General features: G+C 41.6%; 1 protein-coding gene across 1 annotated transcript in view; it reads left to right on the top strand.

The window, feature by feature from the left end:
* LOC122791839 (PH and SEC7 domain-containing protein 3-like) overlaps positions 1-25,522 on the top strand; it is a 2,374,133-nt gene that overhangs the window by 1,846,391 nt on the left and 502,220 nt on the right. Inside the window, exon 8 of the mRNA XM_044059799.1 lies at positions 11,266-11,378. Within this exon, the coding sequence (XP_043915734.1) occupies positions 11,266-11,378 (113 nt within the window). The remainder of the gene's footprint in view (positions 1-11,265; positions 11,379-25,522) is intronic.

Here is a 25,522-nt window from a genome sequence, read left to right as displayed (position 1 = left end):
ACGAGACGATACTCAGTATTTATTCACAGTGACATCAGAGTTGAAAACCACAGGAAATATTTAAAACAACATTGCAGGACAGTTTCAAAATAAATAAAGAAAAACACATAAACTATGCTGTTTCACTATATTCCTGACTGAGTCTAAGAGAATTACTATACCCTAGTTAACTTACTTAAGAGCAAGGCAGATGTGGTGAATTGATCCTCTTTAGTTGTTGTCAGGTCCAAGACAGAATGCAGAATGCTGTGTCTGTCTAGGAGACTTTTCAAATCACTATCTCAAATATTACTGCTGGGATAGCTTGCAGAATGACATAATTTCTTGTCATCTGACTCTATCCCAGGTGAAATCCCCACTGCTGGAAGCTAGCTGTATTTAACATCTACCTGTGAAAATACATAGACCTCAGATCTCTGGCAGAAGCTGGAAGTCATAAAACAATTGCCTTCCTTCACATTTCAAAACTAGTAATTATTTCACCCGAAAGACAGTACAGACAACTCCCTAGTACAGACATTCTGTCTTTAGCTGCCATAAAGTAATTTAATTTTAGCTATTTTTCCTGAAGTTTTGCTAGACTGACATTAACCTTCTGTGTTCCAGATTCCTGTGTTAAAATGTATACATTTAAACTGTTACAATAGTGCATGTACATTTCTGTTCTTTTCCAGTAGGGCACACTGTGGATACATTTCAAGCACTTTGCAAAAACATTTTCAACACACATTTGTACAAACAGGTTTGATATACACATAACATACAGTTCTAATAAAGTTGTAACACAAGCATCTTATATAAGTCATGTTGATATTCTCAAATGGCATGTCATTATTTACAAAATTCCAGCTAGCTGTGCTGGCAGTATCCCCCTTTGTCACACCATATACTGTCTTTACATGACACTTAATACAGCAGCTTTAAGCCTAACCATCTTTGCATTCCAGCTGCAAGACAAATTCTTCCTCCTTATCCACAAGCTTTATAAGCCCACCAAAACTGAATGGACATCTGCTGTACTCAAATATTTCTTTTAACTGTAAGGCATGAAGCATGACAAAAATGGAAACAGGCCTCACCTCCTTTACAGTCTTATATAACCTATTCAAGAAGACCATCAGAAGGCACAAAATAAATCTCAAAACAAAGAAACAAATTATTACATTCCCCAAACATTTTTGAAATGAGATTACCATATTTACTGTAAGAAAACCTCCTCATGATACCCTCTCTACAAACACCATTCAGTGTGGTACAGCAAAACTTTCTCCAGAAGATTTCCTTACAAAATGTAGCAAACTCCCGTCAATAAACTCCACATCTCCCACAGGTCATGCATGGCCCACTCCACCACAATTCATCACCGTCTTCTACTTCAAATGCATACAAACTGAAGAAGTCCCTATTCTACTTGACTTTCTTTCTTAATTCCTAACTCTGATATTCCAGAGTACCTCTCAGCATGTATCTTTGTTCTAGTCATTTTTTTAGTCATGTTTATGCATCTGTGTTCCAGTCATGTTTTTAAAGTCATTTTTTTAGTAAAATGACTTATTCTGATTCTGTAACATTCTATCTCAGCACTATTCTCAAATATCTGAATTTTTATGTTTATTGTTCTTAAGTCTATGTTAGGCTATTTTTTCAATCCTTCTTTATAGATGTTTTGCATGTTTTTAATATGTTTTTAACTGGAGCTTTTCTCCCCGGGCCTCCACTGAAAATGGACATGTATCCAGCTGGACTAGCCCAGTCAACAAATGTAAAATAAAATAAAATAAAAAAATAAAAATAAATAAAATATTTCCTCCAGCACCCCTCCTGGATCTAACAACATAACCCCCCTGGTACATACATCCATGCAGAGGGCATCTTTGTGTTCCTGCCACCCACATATATAATCCATGTCACACACATAATATCATGCTACAGATTTGAAAAACTCCTCTAATTAAATCCCTTCCAAAGTAAAGCAACCCAAAAGATACCTTTCATTTCTGTCCAATATCCATCCTCCCAATTCTGAGCAAACTTCTCAAACAGATAGTCTACACACAACACTCCCTGTATAGCCAGCAGTACCACCCAGTTTCCTCCAAACAACATGGGTTCTAGCCTGGACGAAAAACTGTCAGCACTTTGGTCTCCAACTGATGACATTCTGCTGAATTCTGACAGTGGTCTCCTTAGAGGTGCCCTATTTATAGACCTGACAAAGGAATTTGACCTCTAACTTCTCCAAAATAAACTGATTGAAATTGCTATCAGGCTGCTCCCTGGTTTAACAACTGTCTCACCGACAGACACTTCAGATTTAAAATAGGATGTTCCCAATCAGAATCTGCATTTATTACCAAAGGTGTACCACAAGGACCCATTCCTGCCCCACTCTTCTTCTCCATGTTCATTAACAAACTTCTTGTGAGCTCCCTCATCTCCCACTTATCCCATATTCTGATGACATGCTAATTTACCAGTCAGGTTGCTCTCACATCAACGTTCAGTGCCAGTTCCAATTCAGAGTTACATGAACTCCACTAATGGTTCATTAACCGTAAACTATTGCTAACCCCACCAAGACCAAAAGTATGTTTTTTGGAACTCCAGAGAAAATTCACCAAGCACCTGACTCTTTAACTGTCTTTGACCTATACAACCATTCCACAGAGACAACCTCTGCCTTCAGATACCTAGGTTTATGGCTTGATCATTCACTAAACTTACTTTTCCAGACAGACAAAGTGAGAGCCAAAGTAAACTCCCTCCCTTCTGGGCCAAAAAAAGATTCCCCTTTTCTAGCCCAGCCATCCAGAGTAGCCATTGGCAAAGGAGTTCTCCTTTCTCAACTTGAATATAAGCTCCCAATTCTTGCTTCTGCTTTCATGAAAACCATTGCCACACTCCAGACTATCTCTAACAACATCTGCAGGTTCATTACAAACACCTCTCTGTGAGGATCACTGTATTTGCCTAGAAAAAGCCAAATGGCTACACATAAAACAAAGATCTAACCTACTGTGAGGATCCCAGCTCTACAAACTACTCCATCTCTACATATTTACCTCCCTTGCAGGTAGACTTCATTAAAAACCTTCTCACACAACTGCAGACACTACTTACAAGCCACACTCTCATTACCCCTAGAACCAAACTTCTCAGCACTACACATGCTTTCTCCTTTAAGGCATCTTACCTATCTCCTTTCTGAGTCTTTTCTTTATCAGGATACTCTGAAGATTGTCCAACTTTAGAAAGTAATGTATATATTTTACATTACACCCTGCTTGATTGTACATTGCACTCTGCTTGTTCAGTAGAATGTAAGTACAGAGTTCTTCCTCAATGTCATTAGTCTGAACTACTCTGTTATTGCCTGCATTTCTATATTTTTTGTTTGTGAAATGTTTTGTATTTCACCTGGGCAGCCAGCCGAGCAGAGCCAAAAATTGGTCAATATTTTTCAGTGCACTACCCCGGTAAAAAATAAATGAATGAATTCTAAACTCTGAATTCTGTACTTGCAAAACGTTACAATTAAAGTCCGTCTTAAAGCCTTCCTAAACAGTGCCTATAGGTTTATGTTTGTGAACAGATATAAACACACCACATTTCTTTTAGTCTTAATTTATTAGTTTGTTAGCCAGGTAAATGAACTGATGTGTCCTGAATATTTTTTAGCAAAGACCCAGGTCAGACAGGATAGGGTAAGTACAGTGTGTCATGTTGAGTCAATCCAGGTTCTTGTCTGTATTTAGCGTGAACTCTTCCTAGAATATGTCATTCATCAGGTCAAGTATAATGTATAGTGTTATCTGAACTGTGCACATTTGTATCACAAAATATCATCAGGAAAAAAATTAAATGACTTTCTGTGGACTCTCTGAAATGTGTCCTTATGTTAACATCCATATCTTGTTGGCAGGAAACACATGACAAGCATCTGTAACCTGGAGGGGATTGACAGGATATGCGTGCTCCTTCATGTATTTGATTCCGATTGTCTAGACCAGTGCAGATATGACCCTTCTTTTAACCTGACAAGAATTCTTATGTAGTCAGCCTTTGTAGGCAGAATGCTTCAAGTGCAACTGTAATGCATATCACAAATGTTAAGTGTTAGAGCACTGTCTGTAGTTCTTTATATTTGTCAATTTAGGCCTTTCTGGCTTGGAATTAGAGTCTAAGCCCATATTTATCATTAGCACAGTAATGTATTTTCTTTATCTTGGATCATGTTGCATATGTGCACCTCTACTGTTGATTAAGTGGGGTCTATATTATCCGAACGAAAACCGGAATGTGCGAATCCACTTTGAGCGATGCAAAAGGAGCGAATGTCACAAATATCGAAGGAATGCATGGAAATCACCGCAGGGAATTCTTCCCTTTACTTCAGTGAAGTGCGATCTCGGAGTTGGTATATTTAAGTAGCGGGTGTGTGGGGGGGTGCAGGAGGGCTTGCCTCCCTGCATAAAACAGTTAGTAAATGTTTCCGTGTGTTACTTTTTTTATTTTTTTGGTTCGATGTTTGCTACATTCGCTCATTTTGTGTTGCACAAAGTGGATGCGCGCATTCCGGTTTTCGTTCGACTAATATAGACCCAGTTAAGTGTGACCACTTTTCCATCACATGAACAGCAGTATTACATGTACTGTATATCAACCTGCATGATCTTGAAGGACAGGATGTCATTAGCGAATTGAAATCTTATCATCTTTTTTTTTGTTCAGGCACCGTGCCATTGCAGTTTAAGAGCAGGTAGTTTTCTTTGGCTCTTATATACTGACCACAACTAAGTACTCTTGTTTCATCATTCCTTACAGGTGTGGCTGTTCTTCCTTTCCTGTTCTTCCCTGTTTGATTTTTACAATGCAGTAACTTTGGTTAAAAAAAAAAAAAAAAAAAAAAAGAGCAGGTAGTGTTCATTGCTTGACATTATGTAAAATGGTGAGGAACACTTAAGAATGGTCCACAGATTCTGACTTTAGATATTGCCAAAAGCCCTAGATTTGATAGTCTTGTTCTTTCTTGTTTTTTTTCCCACTCCGTCACCCTGAGTCTTTGATCAGAAGATGATAGTCAAAAGATTGTTATTGCACTTTGGAATGTTGTAATGGCAAATGTTTATTTCACTTGTTACCTGTCTTACTTTTACACAGGCAAAATAATCTGCCTGTGCCATTTATGACTCAGCCTCAGGAATTAGTCTGGATCATTCTAGAATTAGTTTTTGAGGAGACAATTGAACATCCATAAAGATTGCTATCCTTCAGTATGGAGAAAAGGTGGGGTTAGTGTAAGTATATTGTCAACCTTGGTGAAAACCGAGAGAAAGATGTATCCAGGCAAACCCAGATCAGGAGTATCATAGTGGATGTTCCAGCAGATGTATTTAGAATCATACATGCCACATAGGTTCATAGGTAGGTACTAGGCTATCTGCTTGAAGGCATTTATAAGCCTAGCCAGAATGTGTTGGCTTTCGCCGCCCCCTTAGATTAGTTTCCTGTGCCTCTGTCCAGCAGAGCCACTGAAGTGATCCCCGGGGAAAACTTTGCTTCCCATCCACTCGTCAAGGTTTCTCTTAAAGAGTGTTAGTGAGGAGCTCTGCCTAATGTAGATTGGAATCTTGTTCCAAAGCATGGGAAGTTTCTGGGACAGGAATCTATCCCTCCAGCACGTCCTATTTATTGTTGTGGTGAGGTTTAGATCCCTAGTGCGTGTGGCTTGAGAGGATATGGTTTTCTTTAGGTGGAGTATGTCCATCAATTCTGGGTTGGACATGGCCTTGTATGTCAGGCAGAGATCACCTCTGAGAAGGCGGTATGCAACCGAGTACAGCTGGAGTTTCTTCAGTCGAGCTGCATAGGACATCTGTTTGAGGCCAGTGATCCTCTTGGTGAGGTACTTCTGTGGTCTTTCCAGCTGTTGCAGGTGTCTTGTAAGGTACATCCCAAATGGGACATTGTACTCTATGATGGGTCTGATGAATGATGAGTTGAAGGGCACAATGACCTCTTTTAAGCTGGATGCGAACCCTTTTGTGATTAGGTTGGTCACATAGAAGGATTTTCTAACCACTTTGGCAATGTGATTATCAAAGGAGAGATTACTGTCTACTTGGGTCCCCAGATCACTTATTACGTCTTCCGTATTTAGGGGACTACAACCTATGTGGTAGTTTGTGGGTACTTTGTTTTTTTCCAAAGGGGATGACTATGCACTTTTTGACATTTACCTTGAGACCATGATTTTGACACCAGGTATCCGTCTCAGTGAGACCCTTTTGGAGGATGTCTGAGTCAGCTGGAGAGTAAATTATAGGCCCTAGTTTGCAGTAATCTGCGAACTTGGTCAGCCATAGTCCTCCTGTGCTTGCCTGTATCTCTGAGAAGTATATGCCAAACAGGAGGGGTCCTAGGACTGAGCCCTGGGGAATGCCACTTGTAAATGGTTTAGAGTTGGACCTAGCTCCTGCAACTCTCACCATGTGGGTTTTGTTTGTGAGCCAGTTGGCAACCCATCTTGTGACGTAGGGGTTTATGTTCAGGCTGGAGAACTTGTCTGTAATACCAGAATGCAGAATGGTGTCGAAGGCCTTTGCGAGGTCTAGGTAGGCTGTGTGTACCACCTTTCCCTCGTCTATAGCCTTGGTAACTGTCTCAAAGAAGTCCACCAGGTTTAGGAGGCATGATCTGCTCTTAACAAAGCCGAACTGGGTAGGGTCCATGTTTGGAGTTTCCCAATGTCTCTGTTAATGAGTTCCATGATGATGCGCTCCATAGCCTTGCAGACCAAGCTAGTCAGGCTTATAGGGCGATAGTTCCCCTGGGTCTGTTGTGGCTCCACCTTTGTGGAGCAGATAACCATTGCTGTGCTCCTCTCTATGAGTACATAGCCAGTGGAGAGGCTGAGTTTGAACAGTGTGTTTAGGTGAGCGGTTAGTTCATCTTTGAACTCGTGTAGGATGCAGCCTGGGACACCATCCGGTCCCATTGATGCTGTGTTTTTGGCTTCGGAGAGGGCTGTTTTAACCTGAATGTCCATGATTTCAGTGGCTCTACATTCTTCTGGTATGGTTATGGGCCTTTTTGGGGGTGAGAGGGGGGTAAAGTTTGCACTGAACCTGTCTGCCAGGATGTTGGCGATATCGGTCGGTTCAGTGTATTTTGTGCCATTCTGCACTAACTCTGAGCAGATCTGAGCATTGTCATTTAGATTCTTGACATTGCTAAAGAATACCTTGTGGTTATCTTTGGAGTCCTTGGCAATTTTTCTTTCGAAGCTCGCCTTGGATGATTTTATGAGGGATCGTAGTTTCTTGCTGATACTGATCAGGGATGTCTTCCTTTCTTGGGATTTTACCCTTTTCTGTGCCAGTTTCCTCCTTCTATTGTATAGCTTGTTTATGGCAGGGGTCCTACAGACTGGTTTCTTTTGCTTGGAGGAATGAGTCTTGGTTTTGCTTGGGATAGCATGATCCATGCATTCTTGTAGGTGCCCGTAGAATGCATTAGTAAAGGATTTTGCAGCTTGGACAGTGTTATCCTTTAGCATGGGGGCTTTGAAACTTTCCACCTCGGTCTTAAGTAACGTGAAGTTTGCTTTTGAAAAGTTTTTCACGGTGGTTTCCTTGTCCGGGGGTGGGGGCAGAATGTGGATATCCAGAGTGATTTGTTTATGGTCAGATCTAACCAGCGAGGGGTTGACCTCCGGTGTGGAACACTGGTCGCCCATGTTGGTGATGACCAGGTCCAATATGTTGTTACTTCTGGTGGGAGTGTTGACCAGTTGATCCAGGGCGTTTGAGTTTATAAATTCTAGGAAATGTTGGGCAAGTGAGTAAGTACTTGAGTAGTTCTCCCAGTTAATGTTTGGGTAAGTGAATTCACCCAATATTAGGGTGTTTGGTAGGACCTTTATGTTTCCCAGTGTTTCCAGAATTACGGAGTGGGGGTCCTGGGACATGGTGGGTGATCTGTAGTAAGCTACAATTTGAATTGCAGTTTTGCCCGTTGTTAAGAGTCACGTGGATGATCTCTGAAGCATCGTGCTGTGCCACTAACCTGGAGGTGTAGGTATCCTTGATGAATATGGATATGCTGCCACCTTTTGTATTTCGGTCCAGGTTCTGTGGCCGAAATGAATGGTATGAGTTGTAGCCTGGTAGTGCTGGGGTGCTCTCTGGAGCCTTAAACCAGGTTTCTGTTACTGCACATAAATCGATTTTCTCCATACTGAGGAGTGCCTAGAGTGCGTGCATTTTGATGTTTAGACTTCTGCCATTACCCTCATTTTTTTGTTACTTGTGCTATTTACGGTGGTGAGTTTGTCTTTTGAGCCTTGCCTAAAAAAGGCACTATGGGGGTGGCAAAAGCCTTGGCCAGTGTTCGAAAGCCTAAGGGTGACAGGTGCAAGTGCTCTCTATCGAAGCAGCGTGGCTTGTCGAGCATATCATCCCAGGCATTAAGACACTGGATCCCCTTTGAATGACACCAGAAACTTAGCCAATTGTTGAAATTGATAATTTTTTCTTTATACCATGGTATCATTCTTGGTGAGGGCAGGATGCTACTCAGGGTCAAGGTCATACCGGCCTGGGCTACGTGATCAGACAGCTCTTCAATGTCTCTTTTCATGTAGTCCAGGGAGGTACGGCTCAGGTCATTCACACCAACATGGACAATGACAGAGCTGTATTTGTACTTGTTCTGGAGTGACCCGAGTGCTTGTGTTATGTGGCGGATCCTGGCACCCGACAGGCAGCTAACAGTAACCTTCTCCTTATTCAGCCTAGTGAGTGGGACATCAGTGTGCCTGACTATAGAGTCACCTATTACTAGTGAATATCACTGTATGGGTATGTGTTAGGAGGGTGTTCCATTGGAATGGTTTGCATGTTCGCCTCATCAGTCCACCTTCATACTGGCTTTCCAAGCCTTTCTAGATGCTGAAGACATCTGCTTACCTGTCTTTCAAAACAGAAAAATTAATTTTCTCCTAGAGAGCGGGATGTACCCATGATAGACCTTATCAAGTAATTTACAGGATGTGCAGCTCACAAAAGATGAATATAATGTACATGAATGTTGGAGTAGAAGTGAGGATTGTCAAGGAGCGTGAAATACCAGCCTTTGAGGGTAGAGTAATGAGACAGGCATTAACAATTTATAAATAGTTCTTTGAGCTGGAAAGGTCAGATTTTCAAAATCTTGAAAACAAGAGCTGAATATGGCTGCATCATTACCTGCACTGGTAGGACATAATCCATTCACAGCAATGGCCTTGGAGTGATCAAGCCTTTCATCCATCAGAAGGCCTTTAATAATTTTCAAGAAGATTTATAGGTTACTCGTACAGCACTGTATCACTGATTTTATAACTACAGTAGTCGGTTGGTTTTCTATGTTATCAGTCAGATGTGTAAATTTTTCAGGTTTGTCCTTTCCTTACCAACTTAATGATCTAGATAAAGGAGGTAGTTTTTGTCATAAACTATGACTAATCCTGTCTGGCTAGCCAGCAGCTTGGCATAGAGGGATAAAGCTCTAGCTATGGCCTAGGCAACCCAGGATCAGGCATTTGAGGTGGTGCCGAGGGAGGATGGGCAAACCCATTCTTTTGGGGGGTGTATACATGGGTACACGTCACGGTTTATCTGCTTCGGAGGTCAATGACACATGGGGAGCATTGTTTTCAGAGATATAGAGCATTGGCCAAGTTATCACAGGTACGGGGTGATACTACAGCATGTCAGTTGCACATCTGTCCCTGTAACAATATGCGTGTATGTTGGGGGTGGGACTCTAGGACATAAATAAAAAATCCTCCTTAGCAGCATATATATTGAGATGTCATTTCTTAATGATATCCAGACATGGGCTGTATAGAGCCTTGGGAAGGTTTGTTGGGTTTGGTAGGCCCAGTGATGTAGGCGGGGCATTCTTGAGTCAGCTTATGGTGAGCTGCAAGGGCAAAAAAAAAAAAAAAAGAAGAAGTCCTGTCTGGCTACACAACTTGTAATGTTGGAGGCAGTTGTGCAAGGCAGCCTGCAGTATTAGCTGAGACTCTTGAAAACCGTTCACTAATGAAGTCTCCAACAAGGATGCAGTTATTTCAAGGACCAAACATAGTGCTGTAAAGCTGTATTGTACAGATTCTGGTGTGTGTGTGTGTGTGTTAAGGTGTAGTGTGTACTGCAAACTACTTTATCCATGTCAGAAGACAGTTCAGTGTCAATGGTTTACTTCAGAGGGAGCGACCAGAGGATCAGGATGTAGAACACACATCAGAGATATGGAAGTGTAAGTGTAACTTTTCCAGTGATATTTCCAGTTGTATGATCCTAGTTGAAGAGTCTTCTGATGTTACAGATTTGGTAGGTGGACCCCAAGACGTTTCCAAAAAAATTTCTATCCGAGGAGTGATCTGAGAGGGACTGATTTAGACTTAGAGTACTTTGCGCAAAGTTGAAGCAAAGCAAGCCTCCATATAAATTTTCTGGAAACAATGTTTCCATGAAAACAGTCATATTCAAAAGTAATGCAAGCTTGTATGTGCTTGCAATTTCATTTTTGGAAGCAAACATTGATAACAAGGAGCAAAATTTATTTTTGTTTGTATTTTCATCATAGCCAGTTATTAATGCACCTAGCAAATTATGATGGTCTCAGTTGTCATTTGTACACAAAACTGTGTTTCTCCACTATAGAACATATATTTTGGTGTTTCTGTCATATGCTAGTTCATCTTGAATAGAAATGGGGAAAAAAACTTTGTTTTCATCATTTCTTCCATTTGGTGAATTTGTCTATATTGGATGGATATTTTTAGTTTTTATCTAGTGTATGTGTGTGTGTGTGTGTTTGTGAGAGAGATTTCCACGTTGTCAGTGTGGATCAAATAATATTATCACTAATTTTATGTTAGAATTTCTGATCCATGCAACTCACTCTGGAAATCAGTTGTAGTTAGTAAAGATCTGTAATCATTTACTCTTCTAAAATAAATGTGTTACTGTTGTAAATGCTTTAAACAGTAAAACATTATGTTGTGCAGTGGCACATAATTTAGTCTTTTAAAACAGAAGAATCCTTTTGTGAAAATTAAGTCACGTAGGAATACATATGTAATCATTGGTCAAGGTGTTTTGTGTATTGTTTTCATTTTGCTTTATAACGTTATCATGTCAGTTTGCCCTCATCTGTTAGATGCAAGCTCTGTGTAGCTCGCTGTAATAAACTGCAGTCTCAACTTTCTTTCAGACATTTCCTCAAAACATTTGCACTAATGGGAGAGACTCAGGAAAGAGAACGTGTTTTAAACCATTTCTCAAATAGATATTACCATTGTAATCCCAATGTTATCCCGTCTAGAGGTAAGACACAGTTTTACTTGATATTTCTGTAAATTCTTTATTTTATATAGCTGAACAATATATATATATATATATATATATGTTAAGCTGTGATAATATCATAGTCTCTCTTTCATTGATGTTTCTTTTCTCTGGTGCAGTAGTGATTTATCCACTGCTGTGCAAAGTAGTGAGAGAAATATTTTAAAGGAAAAGCGTACTATAAGTCCTGTATATTTTTCATTTACTTGGAGTTTCTGCATAGCTGTTTATGTTGCATCCTAATTGTAGTATGTTTTCTATGTGTCATTTCATTTGCTAATGGGGGGCAGTGTTTTGTTAAATTTCTTTTACAGGCAAGATCCAATAGGTATGAGAGTCCATGTATAAACAGTCAAATTTAATGAGGTAGTAAAACAGCAGTAAAGATGCTACTTATATCTTAAGAATAAAACAAAGGTAAGTATCCATGTCCAGTTCAACGACAGTCTGGGAAACCCCATAGCTTTGACTTCATTGATCTTTCTTGATGGGCCGTTGCTTCAATATTTCTCCCCAGTAATCAGAAGTTAGCGTCTTTAAGCAGCATTTTTGGATGTTCAAGTGACCATGCTGATATAAATTGTCAGATACATACAAGTAGTAAGCTTTCCTTCCCATCAGATCATGTTATTTGGTTTTGCTAATCACCTCACACAGTTCCCATCTTGATCCTTTCTGTTGTCAGTAAAAGTTCTGTATACAGACGTCTATGCTGTGTAACAGGCACAAGTGCTGGAGATTAGATAAAAGACCCAAAGAGACATTGCTTGTGCTGTGCTGGGGTCCAAATGGAGAGACAGAATCAGCAAGAAAAGGAGAGTAGTATTGTTAGAACTGAATTCAGGTTGTGGTAAGTACTCTCATGTGGTAGATCCTGTTTTTACAAAATCTCACAAAAGACAAAAATGTTATATAAACTGTATTCTATGTATCATGGAGAAAGGTAGGTCAAAAAATAAAAAAAGAAGACTGAGTACACAGGTCCCAGGATAAAAAAAAACTCTCCTGGTATGTTCACCATTGCCAGGACTGGAAAAAAAGGCAGTGTGGAGTTCTCAGAGCAGGGTTAGGCTGGGCTCAAGGCAAAGGTGGCCACCCATCATAGAAGTACATAGTAGATTTTTTTTGTTTTGTTTTTGTGAACTAATAGACCAAGCAAGAAACAGAGAGACAGTAAAGTAGACCATTGAGGATAAGGAAGAGATTATTAATATTACACAAACTCTTCATACTTTCCAGACAAAAGGATATGTAGTAAGAGTAAGAAGTAAATTAGGTGAAAGAAAAATACTTACAAAAGGAAAACTGTTAAAAGCTATAGATAATAATTTAAGATCCTTAATGCAACAGATCAAAACAAAACATTATCCAGATGAAGAAACACTTGCCTTCTTGGAAGAGGATGTGAGACAAGATAAAGAGTAAAAAACATAGAGGTTGCTGAAAGGTATGAAAAAGAAACATGGACGTGGGAAATGAACATGAGATCTCATATGGGTTGATATTTATGCAGAGAGGGAAGCCAAGCTATTCAGTGTGAAAAACAGTTCCAAAGTATTGGAAGAGAAATACAGGCAACAGCACAGATATATGGTAAATTTCACAGTTAAAAAAATAAGATCACAAAGCTGGAATGTAATTGGAAAAAAAGTTGTTTAGTGAGGTAGAATTTAAGTAAAAAGAAATTGAAGTGAAGGATTTAGTATGGATTTAGTGTGGATGGAGGAGCAGCAGATGGTGCAGGACGCATCTGAAGAAGATACACTCACTGGAGGGCAATGTTGTGGAATCATCTATAGGAGACTTGCACAAAAGTCAGGTTAGAAATTGCATAGAAAGGGGAAGAGCAGAAAACAGTGAAAACTGACTCTGGCAATATAGCAACATGATGGGCTAATGAGGAGCAACAGATGGCGTAGTATAGAGCTAAAGAAAGTATGTCATTTGGCAATATTCTAGAACTTTCTGTAGGACACTCGCATGAAAGTCCAGTTAGAATTGCATAGCAAGGGAACAAGCAGGACACATAGAGCAAAGAGTATGCTTTCAGTCCAGATGAAAATTATCGCCTGCTTGATTTAATAGACATGGACAAACATATTAAGTTAGATGAAGGAAATAGTTTACAGAAAGCAAGTAAGACAGAAAATGTTAGAAGACTGTTAAAACTGATGAATACAGCAAATGGGACTATTAAGAAAAATTATGTAACACTAATAGATAGGTTATACTGTGGTACAGCTAAATTAATAACAGATGAAGTGTTATTAAAAAACATAGGAGTGATAAAGAAGAATGGAACAAGTAGAGTCCCATCATAGAAGTATCAAATAGAGATAAATATAAAGCAAATAAGACAATATGTATCGCTATTAGAAGAATGCAGAAAAAGGAACAGATCAAAAAGTGTTGGGTAAATGTGATACAAGCAACACACAATATCAAAACAGACCAGAATGTATTATACATTGTTTTAGATAATAAACTAAAAATATCAGCACAAGCAGAAAACTTAAAAGGCATACAGATAAATGTAAAGGAAAAGTACAAACAATTAAAAAGTATACAAATGGTTATAAAGGAAAAGTATAAAACAGTTCATTGATGACCATATAGAAAATTGGGAAACAAAGCAAAAATAATAAAAACACCACTAAAAAAGAAGAAAGCGGTACATTTTAGAGATGCATTTATGAAAAAACCTGTTAACAGAATAAAGATGACAAACTGGATAGAAGAATTAAAAGAAACATTAAGAAGCTAATATAGAACATATGAAACGGGGAAAATAGCACCCAGAGAAATTGAAACAAAATTAAGAAATTCTTCTACTTGGAAAATCCTAGGCCCAAATGCACAACTGAACTTCTGTCAGAGTTAATACCCATCTTAAAAAAGTTAGTTATAGCAATGGAACAAAAAGATAATCAAAGAAAGTCACATGGAACCAAGTATCCTTTATTGTTAAATAAAGCCATAATAGAGAGCTGTAAAAAGGGAATAATCTAAGTATGGCATGGATAAATTAAAAAAAAAAGTATTAAACAGCATCCCACCTTCATGGATTGGATTATGGAATGTTTACAGATGTATAAGATACATTTTACAGTGATCAGTTGCATTGCAGTGATCACGAAACAGTGGCAAACCACTTTGTAGCTGAGCCATAATAAAGGGCAAATTATCATCCCAGGGATAAAAATTCAAAGGGGGATATTTCAGGCTGATTCTGTATCACCACTGCTATTTTGTCTTGATCTTAACTCATTAAGCTGTTTACTTGATAAAAAAGACATTTCACCTGTTTTTTGTGGATGATTTTAAACTGTGTAGTTCATCAGAATAAGATCAGAAAGCACACTTACAAATGGTTAAACCTTTCTCAGATGATATAAGAATGACTCTTGGTCTTGATAAGTATGCAAAAGCCACAATCTGAAGTTGTTAATCTTCTTCCTATTCATCACTGATGGGTTCGGTTCCGAGCCCTTGGAACCGAGTCGGCCTTATACCAAGCTTGAGTGCACCAAAAACTCTCAAGATAAGCTGCTACCCACAATTCCCTTCACTCAGTTACCTCAGATCTCGTTTGCCGCACAGCCATACAGCAGCGTTTTACCGAGCTCTCCAGCTAAGTGGTATATTTTTCAAATTTTATACGTATTTGTGAGCTCTTTCCTGTCAAATTACTATTTTTCTGTTTTTTCACACTCAGCTCTACCCACAGGCAACTTCTTTATCATACCATTGCTGGTATTTGCCCTTTTTACCCTTGTAGTATTCCCAGTACCATTGTTGGTATTTCCCTCTCTCTCTCTTTCTCTGTCTCTAACTTTTCTTCTAGTTTAGCGTTGGTTGTGTTTCTATTGTTATGTCTGAAAAGAAAGGGACTACGGGGTTTAAACACAGCTCTTCTTGCAGTGGTAAACTCCCGAATAGTGATCTACATGAGGAATGTGTTTATTGTTTGGGGGTCCCGCACTTATCGGTGAAACCTCCCTGTGACATTTGTGCCAGCTTCAGTCAGCAGACGCTGACTGAAAGACGAAACAAGTTAATCCTCAAGGGCCTGCTTCCTTCTCCTTTTTTGGAGGCTATTTCTGTGTCAGAGGTCTCATCTCCTCCTTCTGTGGACAGAAAACATCCTCGTTCTGACCCCTCTTCACCGGCCGGTGAGCATCAAATTGCCTCCTCGGTTCCGACCACCTCGGCTCCGAGTTTGGCTCCTGTGGTTCAGTCAGAAGTTGCCATGATCACCTCATCGGCGGCGGTCCCGGCTGATGACTACGGCTCCCACTGCAACTTTGGCTTTGGCCAGTTTGCCTGCCTCTAACTCGGCACCAACGTCCCCCATCTCTGCTCTGACATTGGTTCCGACAACATCTTCGGAGCTGCTATTGACCTCCACCCCAGCTGTGACTTCGACTCTGAGTCCATTCTCGGCTCCGATTATTCCCTTGCTACCAGTTTCTAAACTGGAATCCTTGGTGCCATTTATTCAATCCACCACGGACCCAGTACTCCCAGTCTGCGGATCCATTTTCCGGACAGGCCTTCAGCCCCTTTTTGGACTGGCATGATTCCCCCTCAGGGACATCGGTAAGGTCCACCAGGAGCCTATCTGAAGTGGATGTGGTGCGCCTCTTTGATCAGCTGCTGAACACCAGGGGACTTACAAATTTTCCTAGACCCCATCCCACTCCGGGTTTTGGGTCCATTGCCCCAGTGACCCCCACGTATTCACCTCCCTTGAACCCCTCAGTTCCGAGGCTCATATTTCCGATGTCTACGAGAGGACACCCTGCCTTGGTGCCAACAACGACCATGTCTGAGGCTCCGAGGCCCCTTTGGGTGTCAGTTTCATCGGAACCCACCCTTCCTCAATCTCATGCTTGGGGGATGGAACCCACGGTTCCGGCCACGATTCCGGTTGTGTCACTGGTTCTGTCTTCGGGTCCGAGGGTGACACCCACCCCGGTTTTGCTTGAGGCTCCATCCCTGGGAGCAGTGGAGTGGGGTGTGTCCCCAGTTCCAAAATTGTCTTTTTCGGTTCCGGGCTCCCATTCCTCTTCAGGCGGGCCTGCTTTCCGGGTGATAAAGAGGGTACTTGCTTTGAGCAATCATCCTACGTTGGACATACCACCCGTTCCCTCTGAGCTGCAGCTATCAAAGGCCACCCCCCAGGACATCGAGAGCACAAGACCCAGGAGATCCATGTACAGGGTATTTCCCTTTCTGAGTCTTCTTCGGATGCTCCCACTGAAGAACCTCCTCAGAAACAGGAGTATAAGAGGAAACACATGGACTCCCCTGAGGAGTCCCTCATGGAAGATATGGACTACGATGATGGAGAAGGGTCCCCACGGTCACCCCCTGATGATGTCTTATTTGGAAACATCCTGGAAATTTTGAAGCAGAGGGGTGACTGGAAGCCCGCCAACCTTTCCTCAGAGGAATCAGTATTCCTACAGGCCTTTTGCTCTTGGCCCTCTACTTCTTGGGTGACCCCCCTGCCGATGAGTTAGTCAGGCTCATCGTGCAGTGGGCATGGAAGAATCCAGACACCGTTAAGGCCATTCCCAGGAGATCAGGCAAGATACCCTCCCCTCCAGAGGATCAAACCCATTGGTCTAGAGGTTTGCCAGTAGACGCTATGGTGGTGGCGGTGGCCACGAAAAAGGACCTTGGGGAGGAAAGTCCTGCTGTCCACCTGCCCAACATAGAATCCCAGGAGGTGGACAGGCTAGGGAAGTGAGTGTTTGCTTCAGCGACCTTTGCTGGCAGGTCTCTGAACTTTTTGGCACATTTTACGAGGCTCCAGCGAGATCTCATCACCGAGCTCTCTGGAACCCTCGCGGGTCAAGTTTCAGATGGGGCACGTGATAAAGTTGCTTCCCAACTTGCCAGCTTAGAGTCAATTTCCAACTCGTCCATGAGGCTGCTGTCCCACGCAACCGAAGGGGCGGCTAGAGCTGCGGGTGCAGGCATAGTCGTGAGACGCCACGCCTGGATATGCATTTGTGACCTCGTGGACTCCTTCAAGTCTTCCTTTTTAAGTGCCCCTATCGAACCATCAGCTCTTTTCAGCTCTAAGGTCAAGGACGCATTAGCCAGGTGCGAGCAGAATGGAAAGACCTTGTCTGCCATGGGTCTACGTTTTTTCAAACCTCAGCGCTCCTTCTCCAGGAACCAGAGGAGTGGAAAGATGTGACACAAAAAGTCTCAAGGTCCTTTCCGTGAGGCATGTGGTGAAGGCTTTCCCAGAGGCAGAGGGGACTCCGGAGATTCTTTCTCGGGAAGACCATATCAGCGCTCCTGAAGCGCTGCCCGATTGCTTTCCTCTGGAAGCAGTCGGGGCTTGTTTCTCTCAGCACCAAGCTGCCTGGCTCTGTATTACAAATGATCAGTGGGTGCATAGAATAATTTCCAGAACCTATCACATTCCCCTAATCTCTTACCCAAGACCTCTGAAATCCCTTCCCGATGTTCCACCCAGTCAAAGGGAGGAGGCAGCTTCCGAAATAAGAAAGCTATGTAAAAAACGAGTCCTCCAACAGGTCCCCCCAGACCAGTGCGGATCCCAAGATTCTTTTTAGTAATAAAAAAGACCGGGGACTGGAGGCCCATTTTGGATCTCAGCCAGCTGAACAAATCAGTGGTTCAGACCAAGTTCTGCATGGTCACAATTCAATCCATCCTCCCTTTTCTTCGAGAGGGTGTGTGGATGTGCTCAATAGACCTCCGGGATGCGTATTACTACATTAGAATGGACAAACGCTCCAGGAGTCTCCTTCCCTTCCGGCTGGGAGCCAATCATTACCAATTCAGAGCCCTGCCATTTGGTCTCTCGACGGCCCCCAGAGTATTCACGAAATGCCTAGCAGTGGTCACAGCTCATCTGAGACTTCAGGGATTCCAGGTGTTTCCGTATTTAGATGATTGGCTCCTCTCTGTCCCCCCCAAGCACTTCCTGGTCAGGGCCCTCCGCTACACTCTAGTACTAGCGGAGTCGCTGGGCATCACCATTCACTGGGAAAAATCCAACCTTCAGCCCTCACAACAATTGGAATTTATAGGGGCAGTATTCAACACTTAAACAAGTCTGGTCTCTCTTCCCCCTCACAGGCTTCAGAGATTAAGGACACAAGTTCAAGTGATACTCTGTCAAAGGAAGGTGCCTGCAAGGGGAGTTCTTCAGGATCTGGGGTCTGTGGCGGCCATCCCAATTGTTCCCCTAGCCAAATTACATATGAGACTGCTACAGTGGCTCCTTCTGTCCCAGTGGATGTCCAGTCTTCATCCCCTGAGCTCACAGATTCTCATCACCAACTCCTGCAAACAAGATGTCCTCTGGTGGAGGAGTACAGACGAAAATCTTTGGTGTCGCCCCTTTTAGGCTCCCCAACCCAGTGCCACAGTGACCATGGACACTTCCCTGATAAGGTGGGGGGAGCACTTTCAGGGAAAGTCAGTCCAAGGCACGTGGTCCAGCATAGAGGTCAACTTGCATTTCAGTGTCCTGGAGTTAAGAGCAGTGCTATTGGCATTGCAAGCATTCCATCCGCTCCTTTCGTCAGGAACGATTGTATCCAGTCAGACAACATGTCCATTGTCTGGTACATAAACAAACAGGGAGGGACCAAATCCTACTCCCTATGTCGCAAAGCCATGAGACTGCATATTTGTTGACCTCAACAGATCCAAACACAGTGAAAGCTCTGAAGCATGAAGAGAAGTCTAAGTGGACATCTTTGCTTAGTTTAGTAAAGGCATTTTGGAAAGGAGGGGAATGAAAATTAAGCAGAAGTAGATGAGAATAAGACAGCCACTGAAAGTGCAAATAAAAACAAAAGGAGAGGAAAGAAAACTGGAAAGTCCACAAGTATAGTGGCAAGTATAGAAGCCCCCCTCCAAAAAAAAACTTCTGATAGCGTTTTGGGGAGGCTCGGCCAGTATCTTTCTCAGGGTCTGCATTCAAATGGACAAGAATGAAGTTCCTTAAAGTAAGTGTCATGTTCTGCTGGCCCCTTCAGACCCTTCAGGTGATGAGCTAACCCTGAGACTGCAAGAGTTTGAAGCCTGACAGTCTTTGCCACAGTGAAATGCATTGTGAGTGGGGGAAGTGCATGTATATCTCCCACCCCAGTGAATGTGTCCCAAGGTTCTTGAGTTGCCTTACCCCTAGATAGTTATCTATAATCTGAGAATAACCAGTCTGATTCCCACAAAGAGGCCAGGAATTCAGTGTAAATGAAGTTAACGGCAAAACAAATCAACAAAAGAAAATCAAAAATGCAGGACTTTTAACGCCAGATAAAATCTTTTTTTTATTTAAACAAAAAAGTAATTAAAATAAGCAGAACTTTCAGGAAAATTCCCTTCATCAGTGTAAATCAAAGAGACTCAGCAATTGTGCATTTAAATACCAATCCCATGACAGAAAGTACCAATAAAATGTAACTATTCATCAGCTACAGTGTTTCAAGTAGTTCAGCAGTTAAAACATTGGAGGTAATGTAAAGAAGCAACAACCAACTATAAAGAAGACATTAAAGTTAAATATAAGATCTTAAAAAACTCCTTTAATAAATAAAAACATATAAAAACAATATATATAAATATAAATATATATATATATATATATATATATATATATATATATATATATATATACACAGAATTACTTTCATAATCTAGCTTGTTTAAACTTCAAGACTGGCTTGAGGCTTACGGCTGCATTAAACCCTGGACTTTTATCAGCTTCTAGCTTCAAGATCCAATTGTACTCGGCTATTTCCATTCTGACATTTATATGCTCCCTCTCAAACTCTTGAATAACTCTGTATTTAAACGTATCTGATCTCAGCAGTTTACTAGATTCATCCAGTCATGGATCAGGGGTACATGAGACCAAGGACTTCTCCTGGCCTACATAGGCTGCCAGGCCATGGTGGAAGAGGGCTCTTCTGGTAATTTTGCTTCAAGGCTAACATTACAAGGCTTCAGTGTTTATGCCCTTTAGCAGCTTGTGTCATTGTATGGGAGCATACTCTACCCTTCCCCATGCTTGCTATTGACTAGCACATTGTTTTACACTGTTTGTTTGACATTTAACACCAGTCTATTACACTCTTTCATCCATATGAGCTTGTGTCAAAGTGTAGTTGGGGGTTGTGGTATTCTCTCAGTTGGAGTCTTATAAGAAGAAAGGAGGATTCTGAGGCATTTATCTTGGAGATAGACACTGATAATTAGTCAAACCAATCATCCCTTTTTCCACTTATCATGGTAATTCACCTTGGAGAGGCCTTCAGCCTTATAAGAAGTTTAGTTTAGCTTTGGAATTCATATCCCCCTCCTTCCAGAAGTACCTGCTGGAGCTTTTAACAAAGAAACCTGTGGACAGATGAGTTATCTCAGTCTTAATGACTGTTATTAGGACTGTTATTAGAGCAAACTGGAGTCGTCTGAATTCTGTCCAACATCCTGAAAAGAGGCAGGTCAGTGTCCATTACAAGCTGCTGCCTGAGTGGGCAGACTATCTTAACAGGCATCTTAGTACAGATTCCTATATAATCTCTTTGATACAGCATATCTTCTGGAGACCACAGCATTCTGCCAGCTTGTCTAGAGCTTTGCACAGACATGGGAAGAGAGTATCCTCTACTGGAGTGGGGCTTAGGATCCTTGTAAGTTCATTTAATCTGCCTGAAACATCCAAAAAGAAGCAAAATGACCAGTGCAAACATTACTGGCTAGAGTCAGAAAGTTTACTGTGAGGTGTAAATGGTGTGTATAACTCTTTCGGGTTCAGAGACAGTCTTATCATAATGCTTTAACTCAAAGATGTACAGCACCATGGTGGACTGCCTTTGCTACTCTGCTAAATGCTAATGAGGGATTTGGTGAGTGAGGCCTATAATTACCCATGTGCTTTCCCCCAGAAATGTCTGTGGTAAGGCATTTACACAGCAGAGCAAAATCATTTGGCTGCACAAGTTACCATGGGTTGTCATGTTAATTTACACGGCTGAAAGGTTGTATTCACCCAAACATGTTAGAGGTAAGTACCATGAAGCTTAGGGAACAGGTAGTGTTGGGGGGTGTGCATGTACATATCTGTGTTGCTGTGTGTGTGTGTGTGTGTGTGTGTGCATGAATGTTTGTATATGTATGCATGCGTGTGGGGGGGTTGTCATACCCTCACAATCCTATAGACTAATGAGCAATTCCTGCAGCATTGTTGGAGGGGACACTTGACACCAGGGATAACTCTTTATATCATGCTGTAAAAGCAGTGAAAAAAACTCATACCGTGTACCCTCCCTGGTAACTTTGAGGGTATTAGTCCTCCATGCCGCCACTAGACACCAAGGATAATGTGAAATATTTCTTAAGTCTTTAAAAAAGATGTAAAGTAAAAGAGGGAGAGGAGAGGGTTTCGAACTGTGTGGCCTTTACACAGAAAGTAGCAACATTAATCTACTATGCTGTCTCATCAGTTAGTGTATCAAGCAGTTTTTACATAAGACATATGAAACTCTAGTCTCTGGCATTATTCATGGACTGCAACAGTTTGTGAGTTATGAGAGACAGAGCAGCTGTAAGACGCAACAGCAGAACCTTCTTGTAAAATCAAGGGTAGATGGTTGAAAAGGTGAGTGTGAGTGCCCATGTGGGGGAAGCTTCAGGACAGAGCAAGGTGGAACACTAGATGACACAAGGGAAAATAACTGAATTATTACCAGGGCTCACTTAAAAAATTAATAGAGGAACAAATCTAGCATCACAGTGTACTTTACATACTCTAAGAAGAATGAAACTAATGTCTGACATTATTGAGGGAATAAGAAAAAACAAACTGCTACTAAACCAACACAGCTCCTGATGCCAAACAGCTGGACTAAACGCCTCCCAAACACACGTATGCTAATTCTGGAAGTCAAAGGCAAAAACAACAAGCTGCTACTGGTATAAAATATATATCAAGATTGCTTAGCCGGTCCTATGTCAAAATCACACCTGATGTTATACCCCCCATGCATCATCTTTCCAAACTCCTCATCTTAAGGATACAGCTGATAGATAACATACTATTGAGGCCGGGGTGATGGTAGGCTTCAGGTCTCAACTGCCACATAAGCTCTTTCATTTCTAATTTCAGGGATTCAGTCCCCCCCCCCCCCAATTTACATAGTTCAACTGGTCAATGATCATAAATGTAAAATCATGGCCAGGGTGATTGTAGACATGACTTGCTAGACAATTCTCCAGTTTAATCTTCTTCATGGCATATAAATGTTCGTACATGCGTTCATTCAATCTCCTGTCCGTCTTGCCCACATAAAAAGCTGGGCATGACAAACAAGAAGCGAGATACACCACATGTGTCGATGCACAATTGTATCTCCCTTTGATAAGGTACTTGGTGTCCCTAATCATGAAATATGTGCCCAACCTCACATATCTACAATGTTTGCACATATTGCACTTATACATGCCAGCTCTTGGAGTCATGTTGCCACCTTTCCTTTCTAACATGTTCTTGATATTCAGACCCCTCCTGAATGTTAATCTTCGGGTCCGGCCCTAAATTATTGCGTCCTGTTAGTTCAGTTGGCAACAAACCCCAATTTGTCTGGATGATGGACACTGTAGCTCTAGCATCCATGCTAAAGGTAGTGATGAAACTGCAATGGTATACACCTCTAAGTTGGCTGTCACCCCTGGGGTAGCTATTCTCTGAGACAGAGTGACCCAAAATGGGTTGAAAATAGCCCATTTCCCTTTTGGATCTAACCTCTAGACACAAATCCACAACCATCTCCTCAGGATAGCCCCTACATAAAAACAAATTCGATATGAACCGGCACTCTTCCTGGAAGTCACCATCTCCCGATACCATTCTGGCCGCCCTCACAAATTGGCATTTTACTATTGATCTCTTCTGGAAGGCCGGATGTTCACTATTGAAATTAAAATAAGAATTGGAAAAAGTGGGCTTGCGATGAATTTTGCCTAAAAACTGGTTCTGGTTGCTGTCCTTGAATAATTCCACATCTAGGTATGCTCTTCTGTCTGTGTCAAAAGTAGAGGTAAACTTTAAGAAATGCGTGGACTTGTTGAACATCTCAACCAGGTCATTGGCCACCGAAGAGTCGCCCTTGAGGATGATACAAATGTCGTCCAAGAAACGGGTATATAAAGATACTCATTCTAGGAAGATAGAGTTAGTAAACACGAATTCCTTCTCCCAATGGGCCATGACCAAGTTAGCCACACTCGTCCCACATGGCGAGCCCATGGGGACTCCAACTAACTGATGGAACCATCTATTGTTGAAGGAGAAGTAGTTACATGTTAAAATGATGTCCAATAGGTCTTTTACCATTGAAGTTTCACTCGCTGGTGCCCTGTTTGTGGTCATTTCCAACTCAATCCATTCCACCGCTACATCATGTGGAATGGATGAGTACAGGTCAATGACATCTACCGTCAGAAAGTGGTAATCAGGACTGTACGAAATGTTTTTCACCTTCCCCAAAAAGGACCAGGAATCTTTGGAAATATATGATTCACTAGCCACATATTTTTTTAGAATGTGATCCACAACTTTGGCTGCTGCGTATGTTACACTCCCTCTAGCACTCACCAACTGGCGCATGGGAGGGTCTCTAATGTTTTTGTGGATTTTCGGATTCCCGAACAAAACAGGTACTCAAGGCGATGCACAGTAAATGAAGTTGAACATTTCCTGGTCAATGGATTCATTAATAAACATGTCTTCATAATAAGACCGAACTCTTGCCAGATTTCCATTCAACTCATTCTTGGACACCTCTTGGTAAGTTTCAGAAGACAAAATTGCTGACATTCTGTTATAATCATCTATGTCCATTGCAACCAGACCGCCTTCCTTGTCGGGTTGCATAATTCTGACTGAAGAGGCACATAATTCATTAAAATCCGCCCTTTCTTCTTTGGTAATATTAAAATGCATCACAGACCTAGACTGTAGCAAATGTCGAAAATCCAGATCACACATTTGCTCAAATATCCCCAACATAGGGTGGATAGGTGGATTGTATGTACTAGGTACATGAAAAGTATTCTTTTGGTACTCATGGTCCCCCATCAACAAACATAAGTTTAATTTCCTGACAAACAATTTAAGATCCAGAATGGATCTGGCCACACAGGCTCTTCTAGATGGAACATAAGAAATTCCTTTAGCCAGGAAATCAACTAATGTCTGGGTAAACTTGAAATGAGAAAAATTATAAATATGAAAGTCCATCCCCGAGTTGGAAATGACTTCAAATGTGGTCTGCTCAGGGTCGGGGCACCCTACTCCACTCACATTTCTGTATCTGAACCTGGTCTTCCGGTTCGAAGCCTGTTGGGGAGAAGAGGCTGGATCCCGAAAATTTGCCCCATACAAACCAGAACTAGGGTTCCCCGAATGGCTAGTCGGAGTCGCTGGCTCACGTCTTCCCTCAGGGTTGGCATATCCAACCCTCCTATCACCAGTCTCTTCCTCCGGTACTGAACTACTCGGAAAAGATCCAAGGTTCATGGAAGTATTAGGGCCATTCGAAGGGGCAGGAACTCTGCCTTCTCGCCCCTTAAAGTTGCCTTGCGATTTAGGAGGTTTAGGGTAATCTTCCCCCTCTCTGTAAGCCTTGATATCTCGATGGAATTTTTTAATCTTGGTTGAGGTAATTTTGGAAATATACTCATCAATATTGGAGTATATCCTCTCATAGTCAAATTTATAAATAGGAAAATTATTGTCTGACTTAATAACCTCATCCAAGTCCACAATTTCTCTAGTTAGGGACGAGATTGCTTCCTGGTAGTGTGTACTAATAAGGTCAATCAATTCAGATCCATGCCTGTCAAACATAATGAGGAGGTCCGCATGGAATTTAGATCCCTCCTCTAAACCCGTGGGATACTGCCAAGAACGCAGCCCATTGGGTACTATCTTCACACACCGACACTCTCCAAAATAAGAAACTTCCAGTTGCAATTTTCTTAACTTAACTAATTTCTGGTCAAAAGCATTGAGTTTAGAAGAAAGGTCATTGCCTTCGGGTGTGTTGGATACTGGACTGGCTGAT

This window comes from Protopterus annectens, chromosome 17.part0, assembly GCF_019279795.1.
Source record: "Protopterus annectens isolate FY-2018-M chromosome 17.part0, PAN1.0, whole genome shotgun sequence".
NCBI lineage: Eukaryota > Metazoa > Chordata > Ceratodontiformes > Protopteridae > Protopterus > Protopterus annectens.
The sequence above is the reverse complement of the archived record's forward strand: the minus strand, read 5'-3'. Positions and strand labels throughout refer to the sequence as shown.